At 48.9% G+C, this 18,325-nt stretch overlaps 1 protein-coding gene across 1 annotated transcript in view; it reads right to left on the reverse strand.

Moving 5' to 3' along the window:
- The window catches only part of YWHAE (tyrosine 3-monooxygenase/tryptophan 5-monooxygenase activation protein, epsilon), a 20,720-nt gene extending 3,465 nt beyond the window's left edge, over positions 1-17,255 (reverse strand). The window contains exons 1-5 of the mRNA XM_010154246.1: positions 17,237-17,255; positions 9,349-9,548; positions 3,794-3,900; positions 2,779-2,985; positions 1,841-1,977 (exon numbers count right to left, since the gene is read on the reverse strand). Of these exons, the coding sequence (XP_010152548.1) occupies positions 1,841-1,977; positions 2,779-2,985; positions 3,794-3,900; positions 9,349-9,546 (649 nt within the window). The 5' untranslated portion in view covers positions 9,547-9,548; positions 17,237-17,255. The remainder of the gene's footprint in view (positions 1-1,840; positions 1,978-2,778; positions 2,986-3,793; positions 3,901-9,348; positions 9,549-17,236) is intronic.
- Positions 17,256-18,325: the final 1,070 nt, after the last annotated feature.

Genomic DNA, 18,325 nt, shown 5'->3' on the forward strand with positions numbered 1-18,325 from the left:
CTAACGAGACGTCGCCAGCGCACGTGCCACGGAGACCGCTTTCCCAAGTTACTCCAACGCTGCTCTCCCGCAACAGCAACCCAGCCCTGCGACTTCACTGAAACAGCTCCCTCCGGGTTCCCAAAGAGCACCAGGGGATTTGGCTGCACTGGAAAAACCAAAACAGGTCGTCTCTTAGCCGTGGGAACTGGGAACAGATTTCTTTTTGCAGTGCCTAACGGCGAGGAAGGCCTCTAGTAACGCCTGCAGTGTGCAGAGCTGCGCGCTCCGCCCGGGATACACACGCAGGCTCCTGCGCCATCGGCAACCCGGCCTCTCGGAAAGCGAGGGACGTCAGCACTAGGATGCAGGGTAACCCAGGAGCCAGGATGCTGCCCATTTAGTGTTTCTCCTGTTCTGTCAGCACCCCAGAAACGGGTAAAACGTGGCCTGCAGCCTGGAATCTCATATCTATGCGAAGAGCTAGAAGCTGTCAGGTAACACTACTTCAAATCAAACCCACCAACCCTACGCCACACCAGGTCTGTGAAGAGTTAGGAGCTGCTACAACTGCTGTCAGATGGACCCTACCAAGGAACTCCCCCGAGACAGGCTGGATGGCTACGCCGTGCTTCGGGTGACACCTACCAACACCCCAGACACTCCCTCACTCTCTGGAGTTCGGCAGCAAGGCCGTCTCAAACCGCTGCGCGTTGCCAACCGCCTGATGGGGCTGACTCCCCCCTCTCCCAGTCAGCGTCCGCTCTTTCCCCCTCTCTCTCCAGGACAGACTTCTGCAGAAGAAAACCAAGTTTCGTCTGCCTCGGCAGAGAATGTTTAATTCACTACCAGTATCGGCGAAAGAGTAAATTCACACCTCGCGCCGTATGCAGAAGTGATCCGTTTGGTGTGCCAAAAACCCCCACCTCGTTCCAACAATTACAGGTGGTACTGAACAGAAGCCAGCAGCGTGCCACCCCGGTGCTGCCGAGGGACACGCTCAGTACCTGCTCTGGCAGTGGCCTGCGCAGGGGGGCACGAACCAGCATTTTTGGGAGCATTAAAGAAAACACTTAAAACATCTCAAACTGCAGATGAGATCTCCCCAAGCTCTTTTTTTTTCCCTTCTTCCTAACAACTATCTTACAAAATCCCCTTTCCTTTTCCCTCTTCTCTTCATACTCGGTTCTCCCCAAGAACAATGGAGGATGTGGAAGGTGCTGTGATTGGCAGGAGGGCAGTAAATCCTCCACTAGAATGCCAACAGCAATACTGATGTACAGCCACGGGAGCTGGGTCATCCGCAACGCTTCCCCTACATCGGAGACTCCCATCTGCCGGGAATGGCCCCGTAAAGGAACATCATAGAATCACTGGGTTGGAAAAGACCTTAGAGATCATCCAGTCCAACCGTATCTGTCCGCCACTAAACCATCTCTCTCAGCACCTCATCCACCCATCTCTTAAACACATCCAGGGATGGTGACTCCACCACCTCCGTGGGCAGCCTGTTCCAGTGTGTGATAACCCTTTCGGTGAAGAACTTCTTCCTTACATCCAATCTAAACATGACAAGCCACAAGAAAGAAAAGCTGAACGGAGTGAAGCCACTGCTTTAAAATATTCACAGGTGCTTCGACAGCCACGTGGGGAGAAGAAAGTCACGTCCCCGATTCCACCCCTCCAGCGAGGGCTGAAAAGCTTCTCGAAAGCAGCTGGCGTCAGCCCTCCCAACGCCCCCAGTTAGGAAAGAAGTTCAGAAGGGTCAGTCATCAGGAAAGACAGAAGTAAGCCACCAAACCCATCTATGTTCCCACAAGCAGAGGTCAGGCACAGCAGCGTTTTAAGGCAGTTTACTCACCATCACCCTGCATGTCTGAAGTCCATAGTGTCAGATTATCACGTAACAACTGCATGATAAGTGTAGAGTCCTTATAGCTTTCTTCACTCAGTGTATCCAGTTCTGCAATAGCATCATCGAAAGCGGCTTTTGCCAACCTGCAGGCACAGAAGAAATCACATCTATCAGATAGAGCTAATCAGAACCCGGAAGCACACGAGTGCGACCTGTGCCTCAGAACACTCATCTTCTAGTTCGCTACATCACATCCACAGCTTCAGTAACCCATCTGGACATTATTTAATTGTGGTTAGATGTTCATCCAATTATCTCCCATCTTCAAAACCAGCCTCTCTGTGTGCTTAAGAGTACTTTCACTCAAGAATATTGGTTTTAAACATTTCTACACCGTGTGGTACAACTGATCGAGGTCTGCTAAAAGCTTAGGGTTATATTACATAACCTGCAATGACAGGAACACAAGGTAAACGGTATTGGCTTCAACTGTCATGTTTATGCTCCTCTGAGCTGGACCCCTACTGACAGATGAGCTACTGTCACTCTACACGTGTTCACAGGAATTAGTAACGCAATCCCTCTTACCTTGAGTAGTAGCCACCAGCAAGTGAGGCAAGTTACACCACCCCACGCTTTTGGCAGGGTAAGGGCACGCACAGAGTTAACATGGCAAGTTAACTGCCAGCTGATCAATCCAAGGTTATCACTATTCCGCTTCTCACACATGATCACATAAACAAACGGGTCTGGACTCTAAAGAGAATGGCCAAGTTGAAAACCTTTCCATGAATTCACCTCAAACAGAGCACGTCATCGGCTACCAGCAGGGAGAGAGCCAGCCCAGCGTTCCCACTGAGGAGAAGCGATTACCCAAGCAGCAACCACTTGTGGTTTGTTCGGTGTTCACATGCAGCTTCCCCAGCTTCCCAGTCACTACCTACCTGCAGGCACGATCAGGAGAATTAAGAATTTCATAGTAGAATACAGAGAAGTTGAGCGCAAGTCCTAAGCGGATGGGATGTGTTGGCGGGAGTTCTGTCATTGCAATATCACTAGCAGCTTTGTAAGCCACCAAGCTATTCTCTGCAGCCTCCTTCCTGTCATTTCCTGTGGCAAACTCAGCCAGATACCTATGGTAGTCCCCCTTCCTGGAAACAGAAAGGAGAAGCAGGCAGTAGTCCTTATTTCCACACCAGCCACTACATTAACAGCTCAGCTCTGCAACCACTGTCTGTGTGTTCCCACGCAGAGGACGCTGCTGCTGAATTACTGACTAGACAACCGTGCGTTAGCATTGCGTGAATTTTAAACCATCAGGCAGGAAAAATGGTTTGGGTTCACTCGCTTTCTTGCATTAGTACAGAAAACCATAGTATTACTTCCTCCGTTACCACCCCGTGTCTGTACAACTGCGCCTCGTTTAAGCCAGACAAGTTTCTCATCAGAAGGACAGAGATAATGCAGATACAGGGGAAAACACTCAAGATTTAAACTATGCTTCAGAAAGCACAAAATACACATCAGACTACTGACGACAGGAACATACTCCAAAGCCAAGTTTCATGTGAACAGGATTGTGAGGTTGACACGACAGTCATCCGTCTCCTCCGTTTTCTTCTCTTTACGAGCATGAAGCTCATGCGGGAACACAATGAAGCAGGGACGTGGTTTCTACATTATTAGCTCAATTAAAGAAAACGGTTGGTTGTTACATCTTAGAGCTGCAAAACAGCTTATGTTGAGTTCTCATGACCTTATTCCAAACGACACCTATCCAAAACCCGGGGATCAGGACACTAACACCTCAAAGGGAGCCAAAAAGGGATATTGATTAGACACGACTGCCCCACCCTCTTTCTAAAGTCACTGTGGCTGAGCGGGCAGAGCGCAGCCATAAAGCGACTTTGTCCAGCTCAGGTAAGGGAAGGGGTCCTTGCCTCACAGGAATATACTTACATTTTGTAATAGAAAACCTTGGACTCGCCAGTGTTAGCTGCTGGAATGAGGTGTTTGTCCAGTACATCCAGAATGTCACAACAAATTAACTTCAGTTCAGTCTCAACCTAGTAAAAAAAAACAGAATGAAAAGAGAAGGTGAGGTTAGCATCTAAGACTAAACACCAGCTCAGAAACATCCAAGTATCAAACAGGCAACATCATAAAAATCCAAATGGGGGGAGGACAGAAGAAAAAAGTAAGTTCAGCTGCTCCACAGGTGTGTTAAGCGAAACAGTTCTGCATAATGAGCTGGCACACGAGGGGAAAGGGCTGACGTACGATTAAATGCAGACCCAAATTATGGAATTCTGCATTCCCTGGCAGACGTCTTGCTAGAGAGCTGCATTAAGTTTGTCTCAGGATGTAATTCCTTAATGCGAGGTTTGCACAACTCCTAATTCCTTGCGGTTTTGATCCTGGAAGGCTGCCCCAGAAGTGGCAACTGCGAAGGGGACAACATGACGGTAATTAACACAGACCAAACTCCGTTATACCCCAGAGTTAGAGCTTTGCCTCCCAGGTAGTAACTAGACGCTTGTTCTGAGGTGCCATCTAACAGAAGAGCTGTAACACAAAAATCATGGCGTGTGAGAACAGAATAAGGATGTGCACACAAACAAAAGGTCACAGACAAGAGGAAAACAAACTCCCCAAGATACAGACTTCGGAAACAGGCACAAACGGCAAAGCAGAAACCATCAACAGTGACTGTGAGATCGGTGGCCAAAGAAAGCCAGTACAGAGACCTTATTTAACAACACACTGGATTTCAATAGCCAAAGTTGAAAACATGGTCGCATCACCTTTGTTTTTCAAATTTGGAAAACAAAGCAAGGACTGTGAGGTGGTTTTACCAGAGTTTCACACCTGAGAGCACAGAAACAAGCATGAAAACCCTTCTGACATCAACACTGCCCAAACAAGACCTGCTCTGAGCATCCCACATCATTCCTAGGAGGAGCGGCTGGTGAAGCACACACAGTGACCCACGGCTGCTCTTCTGTGACTTCGCAGTAACTGTCACAGCTGCAGCTGAAGACAACTCTGCCTCAAGCTACTTTTACATACTACAGAGTAGAGGTTTTCAAGCAAAGGCACTGACATCAGTTACAAGAAACTACCAGAAACTGCCTGTCTTGGATCAGCAGAGAAGGCCCACTTAGACCACCACCCCTTCCCAAAAACAGCCTGCCTTGGATCACCAGAGCAGCCCCACTTAGACCACCACCCCTTCCCACGCTCCCAGCTCTAAGCATTTCTCTTGCCCTGTAGTATTTTTACCACCACATAAAAAGCTCTCAGGGTCTGTAACCACAACCTCTATCCTGAAAAGCTGTTAAAATTACAGATACAAAATTAACGTTTACCACCATGTAGCTCCCAAGCTCTCAGGGTCTGTAACCACAACCTCTATCCTGAAAAGCTGTTAAAATTACAGATACAAAATTAACGTTGAACTGGCACATACATACACATACTGATTTGTACAAAGACTGAAGATGTGCACAAGTTCCTTTACAGAAACTGATCTACACGAGTGTCACGTACAAACAACGTCACAACGCCCTAACATCAGCGGAAGGGTCAGGTGCTACGCTTAAAGTTAGGTGGCAAATGGGCAAGGAAGTTGCTGAAATATGGTCACTTGAGAAGAATCTACTTGGTATATTCTTGGGCTACAAGAGCTATAGAACCTTTGGCCAGCAGTCAGTTCCTGCAAACTTCTTTCCTCTTGATCCTCTTTTTCAATGACTTCTTTTGCAGAGAGATTTTCAGCAAAACTGCTAAGAATTAAATCAATTTCTAATTCTGATTTCATCTCAGCCAGCCCTTTTTCAGCTGTGTGTAAAGGATCAGTCACACGAGATCAGCTGCTGTCCCGGGCAACGCAAACGTCCTGACCAAGCTTAGTTTAAAAAGATTTGTATTAAACCAAGCTGATTGGGAACAAACCAAACCAAAAAGACCTCCAAACAAACCCCACCAAAACCCTAAATGCTCTTGTACAGGAAGGATCTGGTTTAGAGAGTGGCTCAGCGAGCTCTGCAAAGCAGCATCCCAGCAGGAGAGCCCACACTAAGCCTGGTCAGGGCAGTCGGAAGCGGCGGGCTTAGGGTCCGTGACACAGTACTACAGGCTCCGAGCAGGGAAAGACTGCTCATCCCGAGCCTCCCCAGCCCACCCTGCCTCTTCTAGCAGTAGTGCTGCCTTAATCTGCCTCCACCCTGCCGCCTTAGCTCTGCAGATGCAAAGGCCTGTACCACCTGCTCATCTAAATAAGGAAACTTATTAGAAGCAACCAGGGGAAGGGTAGCCTGTACTAGTTCTCTGACCCGTTTTAACACGCAGCCCCCAGAATAGCTGCACCTCACAACTGAGACGCAATGTGAAACTAGAACGGGAGGAAACAGTTGGTGAAGCCTGTAACCCCCCCTCCCACCAAAACAGACAGGCAGACGGAGCGCCCACATTTATGCCAAGGCACAGCCTAAGCTTTCCAGGAGGGGAGGGAGAAGAGAGCTTTGCGGCTGCCCCAGAGCACAACCCACGCTGCAAGAGCACTAGAAACACACATTCTCATATTCCACAAATACAGACCACTAAGAGGAAGGTGAGTATTTGCCTTTGCTATTAGGGAAGGGATTCGGCTGCACTGCGAGGAAGGGAACTGTAGATACACACCACTTCATCCTCCCACGGATGAACACACCCGCCTCCCTGCGTTCTCGTCTACAGAGATGCCGTCAGATGAGAAAGCCAGGGGCTCTGCTTCCAAACGGCCACGGGACCCAGAAAAGCAGCCTGCCTACAGAGGAAGCAAGTAAGTGGCCTTTCCCCCCGTGGCTATGTGGGTGTTGCTACATCCATCGTAAGCGGTTTCCATCGTTTCTCAGACAGAGCCAGCCTGGCCCTGCTTAGCCAACGCCATCACCCCTCGAGCTCTGCCCCAAGTCACACCAGCTAGCAGCTCAGACTCCAACCATTTAAGAGCCCTGTGCTAAAATAATACTGACGCAGACCAAGACCATCCAATGATTACTTTCGTCCAAACTACACCTTCCATTTCCCCTCGAGCAGCACTCCGTAGCTGAGCAAGGTCACACTGGGTTCTGGCAGCAGGCGAGATGCTGGCTCTTTCCATCTCTCCAGTGCTTTAAACTTGGCCTGTCAGTCCCCAGACAACTGGGTCGGGTTTTTTCCCCTTCTTGTTCAGAGCCTTTCAAGCCTGGAAGGGTCTCCCAACACCACAACTTGCTCTGAAAATGCCACTACAGGGTGTTTATTGACAAGGTGAGCGTAACAGCCGCGATGCTGAGCCGCACCGGCCCTTCTCTCTTCAGGGAAGCACTGAGCATGACACAGGGCAGCTGTGCTACTGATCCAGCGGCGACCGAGAGAAGCATCATCCAAAGCTCTGCAAGTCCTTACTGCTCCTGTCATCCTGCCAAGCCCAGCCCCACTCTCCTTACAGCAGATCCTAACTCACAGGAAGTCTCCCACCAGCTACAAACAGGACCTGGTCTTCAGCTGCAGATGACACTCTGGACACTCGGGCTAGAGCTGAGCAGATGCCGCTCATCCCTCTCCGGTACAGAACTCCATTACGGTTCTCCACAGCACTCCTCCACCTACAGCAACTGTGACGGCTGGTCTCCTTCAGGACTCAGCAGCCGAAGAAACTGCTGGCATGGCACTGCACTTCACGTGGCCTCTCTCGACAGCCCCTTCCAAGACTACACACGTGGATTGCTTGCACACTACTGTTCTGCACGGTACTTGCTCGCTTTACAAAGATGCAGAACAACACCTTTTTTACCAGTCCTTCCAAAAGGACCTTTGGCTGAAAACAGTAACCGCCCACAAAAGATGCAAAAATCCTGGGAGCACAGAGTGCAAGGCAAATCATCAGATAGCTATTGTCCTGTTCCGGGTGTTCTGTTCGAATGATTTTCAGCACCCATCAAGAACTAGTATTTGGGACTGTATGTAACTGGCAGAGCCTCATCCCATCAGCATGCCAGCACCAAATTAGAAACTCACAACTCTGACAATTCCACAGAGCAACAGGAACCCTGTGAGTCAACAGAAAGCAGTCCAGAGCCATTCCTGAGAAGAGATTTCCAAGCCAGCATCATTTCCATTGGTGGCATATGAATCGGTGCCAGGTGATACAACAGACTCCACTGTTTCTCTGGAAAAGCCGATGTGAACCATGCAGAGACACTGGTCCTCAGCTGATGGAGATTTAAGTCTCTGGAGAAAAGTGTGGGATTTAAATAGCACAGGAGCATGCCTACTCCATGCTAAACCATCACTTACAGGAGGGGGAAGGGGGGGGAAACATCATCTCTGCTCTAATAGCTGTAGGTTTCATTAGCCCTTCCCGATGGAAGTCAGAGCTTGCTCCAAGTTCTCCATTTTAGGCAAAGTTGTGGAGACTGGCTAGACTCAGCATGAAGTTATGTGGCTCAGTTTTTCCCTCTCTCGAGAGAAAATAGCAAGGCCCTTGAGGTTACCAGATGCACAAACTTTGCAGCCGAGATGACCATGCCATCTCGGTATCCCCAGGGAGTGCTTCATCCCGAACTGACTGCCGTAACTGCCATCCATGCCACTGAACAGCTTAGGGACAAAAAGAAATTAAATCTACGTTTTAAGACCTAGATACTGCCACAGAAGCCGCACTATCTCAGCACTCATTTCAACACAGGCGTAGCTGTCTGAGCTAGGAACAGGTCTGCCAGTTCAACTGTACGAGACTAACTGGGCAACTCTGGGTCACTGTCACCCAACCCAGCATTTGGTTTATAGCAACTCCTGCCAAGTTTTCATCTGGAGGAAAAAAGTAACAAAACAAGGCCAACGTACATGAAATGCAGCTACTACAGTGATAAGAGACGAGGTAAAGGAGTCAAAGAAAAGCAGCCATTTGGCTTTACGCTGCCTGTCTTCATGCCAAGAACAACACTGAGGATCCTTCCCTGCTGGTATTTCAACCAACAGAGTCAGTATTTCGAACACTGCAGTAGCAGCAGGTGTCGATGTCTGCAGGATCCAAAGCAATTTTTATCAGAAGTCGAGGCTTAAAAGCCAAACACGTCCCTTGACATGGCTGACTTTGCAAAAAAAGAAGTTGAGTGGGGTAAGTCAGGTCGGAGGGGAGAAAGTAAGGCCACCCGAGCACACGCAGCCTCACACTTGCGTAACGAGGAAGACACAAAGTGCCAGCACAGTTCAGGTGCTCAGCAGACACGGAGATGCACCGAAGGAAAAGCCTTCCCTTTCTCTGAGGCTACTGCCCTTTTGAGTGTTCACATGGAAACGCTCAACCTCTCCCCTTCACCAAGCGTATTTACCCCCCAGACAAGGAACAGGCCTCACCCCTGCAACACTGCCACCTTGTCACAGGTCACCACACTGCTGGCAAGCAGGAATACCAGGGCAGCTTACGGGAAGGGTAGAGCTGGACCGTAACGAAACGGCATTACACCCTAACACCAACTACATCTTACCATTTGCCGATATTCCCGAATCATTTTTAATTTGTCTTCTCCACCTTTGTTTTCTTCTTTCTGTTCAATGCTGCTGATTATTCTCCAGGAAGCTCTTCTGGCTCCAATCACGTTTTTATATGCAACAGAAAGCAGGTTTCTTTCTTCCACTGTCAACTCCACATCCATTCCAGCCACTTTCTTCATTGATTCAACCATTTCTAGGATGAAAAAGTCACACAATTATTGTGATAGCTAAAGCATCTTTCAAACCATTCACAGAAGCTGTAGGTTAATGACAGCTTATGCAAACAGGCTCCCTCCTCCTTTCACGCACAGTGATTCCTCACTTTTACACTGGAGCGTTCTGAACAAATCAATGAGCATGTACACAAAGAAAGTACCTGATGTTCTTTTAAATGCACTTGACAAGGGTCCCTAAAAAATTCTTTCAAGGTAAGTGTTTTTGTTGAGGCAGACAAAAAGGATTTAGCAGCAAGCAGGTTTTTCTCAGTGGGTAAGAGTTACCACAAAGTGCTTCAGGAAAGGTAGTGAACAGTGAGAAAAGCATGAGCAAATGTGACCTGGCCTTTCAGCACAGTAAGGATGAACTGAGGAATTATGGAATGCTCCACTAGCTTGTCAACTGGAACAGAGCATAACGTGGTAATTAACAAAAAAATAAGATCCAGATCTAAACAGATACAGAGAAGTATGAGCACTGCTATCAGGGAAGGAAGCCAAAGAAAAACCTAACAGAAAAGTCATCCTGAGGATACCCAGAGCTACATCTACCCATGCCAGGCAGGTATTTACACTGAGAAGTAACACAATACAGGTTAATTGATATTTGTTTAATCCTTTTGAAAAGGACTTCTAAACCTGAGGTTAACACAATCATTACTAAATACAGCTCTCTCATACTCAAGTGGCAGCAAAAGCTTGAACTACTTAAGGAAGGTTTGTAACCCTTCCATTACCTAACCACATTACGACTGCTTGTGCCACACCAGAAAAATGAAAGCTGAAAGTGTTAAATACACACTGACTGAGAGCCTGAGGTACAGGAATCACAGGTGGTGTCCTGCCACAGTGCTTCAGTTCATTCACCACTTATCTTCCACCTTCTGGAACTGGTGGTGGGAATCCCACAGGCAGCAAACATGAACGGGACTAAGCCCCGAGTAGCCCACCCGGACAGCTGCTTCACAGCTACCTGCCAGGTGAAGGGACACTGCAACGACCGATTTCGCTTCTGCCAAAAGCACAACAATGATTATGCGATGCCTCCCCCTGGATGATGCCTCTTTACCCTGCCCACTCACCATCCCCCCTCCATCATTTTACCTCCTTATGTTCTGCTGTGTCATGGCAGCACAAGCAATGGGAAACTAATGAAGTTTAGCTGTCAGTTTTTTCCCTGGGTGCCAAAAATCACAATCTTAACAGGCATAGGCTACTTCAGCAGTGGGAGACTGTAGGCTCAATCTTGTTCCCTGGCACGGAGAGCATTATCAGTCTCCAACAGGCCTTCATGAGCATAAAAACTACACACAAAACTTGCTGTTCCCTGTAAATGAGTAGCTGAATCTCAGAATACACTTAAACATACCATTACAAGTGTAATCAATCGCTTAGCTTCTACAGGATTTTATCCACTGCTAACCTAAACATCTCCAAGCCCCTGAAACAGAGGTCGAACCTCTCTGCGCACTGGAGGACAAGTCAAATCGAAGCTGAGAAAGTTTTTACAGAGGCATACCTCAAGCCCCATCCTACAGCAGCTCAGTCTCTGCCAGCACATCTCAGCCCTGTTGCATCTCTTCAGTCTGTCGCAACGGTCCTTAACCAGCACCTTGCAGAACCACGGAAACAGTGGTGCCCACACAGCCAACTGCTCAGAACTACCACCAGAAAACAGGCCTTGTCTCCCCGGGATTTTTACGACCATGAGTGGTTAACAAACCAGAAAGATTTTTTGCCACGCGACAACCATCAAGAATAAGATGCTGAGGGCAGCACCTGAGGTTTTTTTCTTGTGCTGAAGCAGAGAACACTCAGGCTTCACCAGCTCTTCATGCTAGGTACACCGCCCCTCAATCTATGCTTGCCACAGAACAAACAATTGATATTCCAAGTGCAGCTTTACCTATCTGGAAGATTCCACAAGGAGGTGAAAAGCTGAGACCATTCAAGACAAACTGTAAGTCTGAGATGCCATTTCAGGATTACTGCAGTAATGACAACTCACTGCATACACAACCCACAGATCCTTACAATGCTTTACATTGTACAGACTCCAAGAGACAGAGATTGTAGTTTAAGTGGTCAAATTCCACCCTTTCCGTTGCCTGTGGCTGTCACCATATTATGCTGCTGTCAGATCACGATACCAGAGCAGGAAAACCCCAAAAAGTGCAAAATGTGGAAGGATAGGGGAATATTCTGGAGAATGACACACTTGCCCTAGATGTATATCCTTCCCCAGGAAATTTGCTGTTGGTTGTTATCAGAAATATCACAGTAAAGACATTTGGTCTGACCAGGTTTGTATTTTCTTACAGAAAAAAGGCATTTAACTGAGACTCAAACCAACTGCTTAAGACACTATAACAATGACCATGCCTTTTTTTAAGTTCCTACGTTCTACTACTACAATTTAGATGCCTGGCTCTTCATTATAAATGCTGCTGATTCACCTCCAGCCACCGCAGGGTCACAGCAGGGAGACACATGCAGAGCTGGTGAAGCACAGAGGATGTGGACAGTGGTTGTCCCTTTTGTTTTCAAGAGTGCTACCTACAGTTGTTCTTCACAACATCCTGGTATGTGGCTTGGGATTGGGTCTTCCTGTTTTAATATCCAAGAAAAAGATTATGCCTTACTCTGAGCTAAGAAGTAACAGGGACGTTTCTAAGTGTTGAGAAGCATATGTTTGCTATCTACTAGGGGCCAACCCCCAGAATCTGTGCAAAGGACAGTTAATAAGGGAACTCACTAGCTCACAAAATAATGAATGCCTTTTTATCAGATAAAGATGAAAAACTATTTGTGGCTTCTCAAACCCTAGGAATCCAAGCAGCTTAGGGGAACTGGATGTCCCTGTGTAAGGAAATACAGAACCAGGTGATGTATGGCAAATTTAGTGGGAAGACTAACAACCTTCGCAATGCAGGATACAAAACTTAAGGAACAGTAGCCAGTATCTGGCAGTTCTATCCCAGTTTATGCTTGTAACAGAAACATCTGGGCCTAAACAAAGGCTGATGCACTAGACAAGAGAACCTGCTGGGGCAAACCTACCTGCCACCCCTAGTTCAGGTATCATGTAGTGCTTAAGCATCTCACCAACCATGATGCCACAGCAAGTGATTTACTGGTTTATGAAGCACCCAGTTACACCGTGTATGATGGGGCACTCCTAGTCTAATTTCTCAGCAGCACACACAACCTCCTTCAACCTCACAGCTGAAGCTCCTGCCCCTTGCCACAGCACACACTGGCTCAACAGCCACAGGAAAAACAAGAGCTACAAAACCTATTAGTGGTGTGTTTAACTTCCAGAAGAGGAACTGTTCAAGTGAGATAGCTTGTCAAAGTAAGAACAGAAAGAGCTTTTTGAGTAAAGGTGGGATGGAGATGACTTGAGGGTCATCAGACTGAAGGCTCCAATGAAAAGTTTAAGCTTAATCCTTTCTATTCTCCTTATCTAAGGGGAACAAAGCAGACCAAGGTCTTCAAGCTTCTAAGCTGCTGCTCAGAATGTTTCAGCATTTCAGGAGCTAAAAGCTGCAAATGAGCACCCAGCATGATGTGAAGAATAGAGCAGAAGAAACAATCTTCCCACGCGTTCTCCACAGATCACACTCAGTAACCAGCACTCGGGGAAGAGCGAGCAGAAGCATGAGTCTCGTACCTGTTCATTCTTGGAACGAACAAAAGATCATCAACAGCAAGGCAGAAGAAATCAAAGTACCTGAACCTAAACTGCTGTGTGCAATTTCTCAGTTAAGACTCTTGTAGCAGCCGCAAACACAGAGTGGCTAACACCATGCCAATTTTCTAGAAGGTTCCAGCAGACACTGTAAGAAGAACTACAGAACCATTAACCCAACACTCACAAGGTCAGGTTAACAAGAACTAGGTAAAACCTAGGAGTGGTATTCTGTAAACACAAGTAATGCCTCACAAACCCCAGAAAGCCAACCGTATCCTGGGCTCCATCAGAAGTGTGGCCAGAAGGTCAAGGGAGGGGATTCTGCCCCGCTGCTCTGCTGAGACCCCACCTGGAGTACTCCATCCAGCTGTGGAGCCCTCAATATCAGAAGGATACAGACTGGTTGGAGCGAGTCCAGAGGAGGCCACAGAGATGCTCCGAGGGCTGGAGCCCCTCTGCTATGGGGACAGGCTGAGGGGACTAGGCTTGTTCCGCCTGGAGAAGGGAAGGCTCCGGGGAGACCTCACTGCAGCCTTCCAGGACCTGAAGGGGCTACAAGGACGCTGGGGGGGGGGATTTTACAAGGGCCTGTAGTGACAGGACAAGGGGTAATGGGTTTAAATGGGAAGTGGGGAGGTTTAGATTGGATATCAGGAAGGAATTCTTCACGGAGAGGGTGGGGAGCACTGGGACAGGTTGCCCAGAGAAGCTGTGGGGGCCCCATCCCTGGGAGTGTCCAAGGCCAGGCTGGATGAGGCCTGGAGCAACCTGGTCTGGTGGAAGGTGTCCCTGCCCATGGCAGGGGGTTGGAACTGGATGATCTTTAAAGTCCCTTCCCACCCAAACCATTCTACGACCTACTGCGAAGCTTTGAATGAGTCAAGCATACGGACAAGGAAGTGACGACTCACAGAGTCTACCTGGATTTTCCAAAAGCATCTGACAAGGACCCAAGGTTCTTTAAGGAACTCAACTGCCATGGAATAGGGAAGTCCTCACATGGATAAACACTTGGCTGAAGAACAGGAGGCAGGGTGGAAGACTGGAGTGTAGAGAACACAGAAAGATCACCAGTGGAATCACAGTGATCTCTGCTGGGAAGCGTGCTAACATTCCTAAGTGATCCGGAAAAATGGAAACAAGCAGTAAGTACTGAGTAGTAGCAGCAAACTACTAAGAACAAACACAAAAAGAAGAGCTGAAGAAATAGGGGCAAGTGTATTTTCTGCATTAAGTGACAATGTAACCGTGAAGATCATTGTCCATAGGTTGTTTTCCCGAGAACTGAAGGGCTCTGCCTGGCATCAGTGGGCACCATCCTATTCACCACCATGATTAGCTCCCAAGTCAAGCCAAGAGAAGGCAGAGCTCCTCTGTCCATCCATTGGGAACTTCTTCTGAACACACTACTACATTCCCCACATTAGGTTTTCCTTTTCTCTTCAGAAACCCTGCATTGGGCAAGTAAGAGTTAAGACATGGCTCAACCAGCCCAGCAGCGTACAAGGGGGTAGGCAGGTAGCTTTCCCCTCTCCCCATCACCTCCCTCACGCCAGCTCAACACTTCTGACCTCTCAACTGGCTGGTTCAGGTCACCAGCTCAGAAAACAGCTGCTCAGCAAAGTCTGGCTTGTGATTCAGAGAATGGAACTGGCTTGAAGGGTCAGACCAGAACCCAAGTGAACGTGAGAAATGGCCAGGGCAGAGAGATCACCCTACTTCAACAGCGAGCTGCCAGCTTAGCTCAACCCACCCTGCGGTTTCTGAAGGAGGAACATGAACATGTTTACCCGTACACACTACAGCTGAGGGTAGTGTACGCTTCTGAGGTTTTCCTTCAGGTCTTCACGTGCTTGAAGCGCCCCGCGTAGCTTACTGCGGGCAGTCAGAAGCAGGGTGCAACTCCTGGGGCACTAACAACCAATAATCCCTACCTAGAGCATGCCGCGCTTCCCACCACCTGCAAGTTCTATACAAACGAGCATAAAACCCTACCAAATATATTCCCAGAGGTTAAGGCACCCATGCAGAAGAGGGAGGGGGAATACCAAGGAACATCCATCCTGCACTGTGCCTAAACGGTGATTTTGTGGCGAACGTGGTGGGTTGCACCGCTGCTCTTTGTATAAGGTGTGCAACAGCTGGCGCAGCCCAGACACCCGCGACGGCAACACGCAGCTCTACCAACCAGGTCTGTGCTGTTACGCGCTCAGATAAACAGAGGGGTGAAGGCCCCATCATCCAAGCAACAGCGGTATTTCCCGCACAATCCGTCCGACAGACTACCACAAGTCTTCCTTGCAATGAACGCGATTTCTGAGCCATCTCTCCAAGCTGTCAACGTGGGCTTCGCAAAGAGCCTTTCTCGGGTACCTGCACCAATATTTCCATTTGAAAGCAATGGGTGAACCTAAAGATGGAGCCTCTGAGCCTCATCACACATTTCTCTGCTCGAGGGAGATCCGCTACCAAGCACTCGGGTAACTCAGCGAACCCCAGCTCAGCTGGACTCCTGCAGAGAACCCAACCATAACCACAGAGATCCATCTCCTTCGCCTGTTCTCGTTACCCTGGAGAGTCAAGACCATTGCAGAAACAGGCCCTCTCGCAACTCTTCATGATCAATTTTTATGGCCCAGGATATAAACAACTGTCACTTAAAAAATTAACGATCCAATTCCTCCAACATTGTCCTGGCTGTGCTCTATCCACCTCTTAGATTCCCACGCTCCTCAGGGACAGGCTGGGATGCTTGCTGCCTTTCAGCACTTTCACCTCCCCCCAGTTCAGAGACGAGGGGAGCAACCATGATCTACCCCACCAGGCAGCAAGACCTCCGACAGACAGGTGTCAGGAACAGGGGGGAAGGATAAAAACGCCTGACGTGTGCCTGACGTGTGCTTGATGTGTGCCTGACGTGTGCTTGGGAGAGACGGGCCCCCTGCAAACTGAAATTAACACGCCGCTTGAATTCTAATTTGTGACATCGTTTATTGATTGATTCTTCATTTCAAGACCTGTTACCATGAGAATTTTGCCTAAAACAGGTTCAAATCCAGACACAAGGGCAGGGTTAGCTGGCTGCACTGGGAGGCAGGAGAGCGGTCAAACCGTCTTGGGTGTTTCCTTCTCACCTCCACCTTGAGCATTACCTGGTTTTGCAGGGAAAAAAGCACACAAACACCTCTTTCAGCTCACTTAAGCTATACTGTACATAAATTCAAAGTCACAGACTTCAAGAGTGCTGCTTGGAGGGGAAGGACCCACTCAGGGTCTACCTCAGCAGGTCTCTCAGCTGATGGGGAAGACGTTACCCGGCCTCCACGAGGAAGAACTGGCTGTGACTTTCAGCTGCAGCCTACAGGAAGGCACCTACACGTCCTCTTGGTACGAAGAATTCAAGTGTCAGTAAGGTAACCTCAAATCAACACACTGTCACCTACTCCAACCGTTCCCAAAAGGAGAGGATTTTCAGTTCTAAATTCGTGTGTAACAGCAGCCTTGGGAGGACCAGCACTAGGTGAGATTTCTCACAAAGCCTGCAGGATGATAAGCTTCCTGGGATTCTGTGATCCCTTGTGACATGCTAAGCAGATCGGTGAAGGTAGTCAGACACCCAATCTCTTAATATCTCTGGAGATCAGGGCTTAAACGCTACTTACACTGCACAAGTACCTAGAAAGTTGTCCCCTTAATCTGGGCCAACCAACAGGACATACAAGGGGACAGATTTCCAACCATTCCCAAGTACAGCCTCTACGAGTGTGAATTCCTAAGTGGGTTGGTGTGTGCCACCCAAGAAGCTATAGCCCGCTGCCCACCGTAGCACTGCTACAAACGCCACGATACAACCCAACCCCGCACACCCCGCTCCCTTAACGCCTGGAGGAGAAGGACGACGGGGCAGAGGGTAAGCCTGCCCTAGCAGTAAGCAGTTACACGAGGGGTCTGCGTCTGTCAGGCAGTACTTACCGTCACACCGCTCCGCACGTGCCAGGGAACACCTGCGCCCTTATGGCCGTCCATCTCCAAGGCCAAACCGAAGAGCAGAATCGAGGTACCTTATGCCTTCGGCACGCTGCTTCCCCAACAGTTCTGATCACGGAGTTGCTTAGCAGCCCCAGCTACAAACTGCAGGATTTCACGGAAGCAACAACAAACTCTGCCAATCCTTTTTACTTGTTTCAGCTGAACAAGAACACAGAATCAGATGCTAAACCAGCACCTACAGGAGGTGCCCCTCCAGGCCACGGACACAAGGATGTGTTTAGAACAGCCACCAGAACTGGAGGGTGCACCTTGAACCTGCCTGCCCAACGCGAGTCCAACCACCTTTGGCAGTGTAAAAACCACAGCGTTGATGAAAACCTGACAAGTTCCGTGCTCCCTCCTCAACAATGACCGCCATCGCTACCACTCAGCAGCGACAGAGCATAACAAGTCGTTCAGGTTTGGATCCAGCCAGCTTGTTCCACCAATGTCCACCACAGGGGAAGAACAGGGAGGTCCGTCGGGAGAAGCGCTGCTCCCGGGCCACCCCACGGCAGCCCCTACTCATCAGTTTCATTAGCTGACAGGCAGCCTGATGGCTTTGCACTGCAGGTCTCTACAGCAGGGTCGAGCCCGGTGGCTTCAGAAAACACCAGCGGTACTGCCATGCCCCAAAAGCTCCAGAGCTGATAAATCCCCCGGATCCGGCCACGCAGCCAACCTGGGTTTCCACTCCACTGACTCATCCACACCAGGCGGAGAACCCGTTCCTCCCTGCTCACCAAACCAACCCCGGGAGTGCTGCTGGGACTGGGGGTCATGGGGAAGGAAATGCATCCTCCCACCTCACAACCCTTGGGGTATGCAATGAGACAATGAAAAAATCCCAAAACCCCTGCAGAAGTCGCACACTTACTGTGGAATTGCATCCCTCTGCCCAGATCAATTAATTTGTACCCCAGTATCAGGTTGGGGGAGGGGGGAGGCTTTTTTTCTGTAAGTCCTTACTGTGGAGACTGACTCCTCTCACTCAGTGGAATTCTTTGTTCCAACCCATTTGTCTACTGGAAC

Source organism: Eurypyga helias, unplaced genomic scaffold (assembly GCF_000690775.1).
Source record: "Eurypyga helias isolate BGI_N326 unplaced genomic scaffold, ASM69077v1 scaffold43086, whole genome shotgun sequence".
Lineage (NCBI taxonomy): Eukaryota > Metazoa > Chordata > Aves > Eurypygiformes > Eurypygidae > Eurypyga > Eurypyga helias.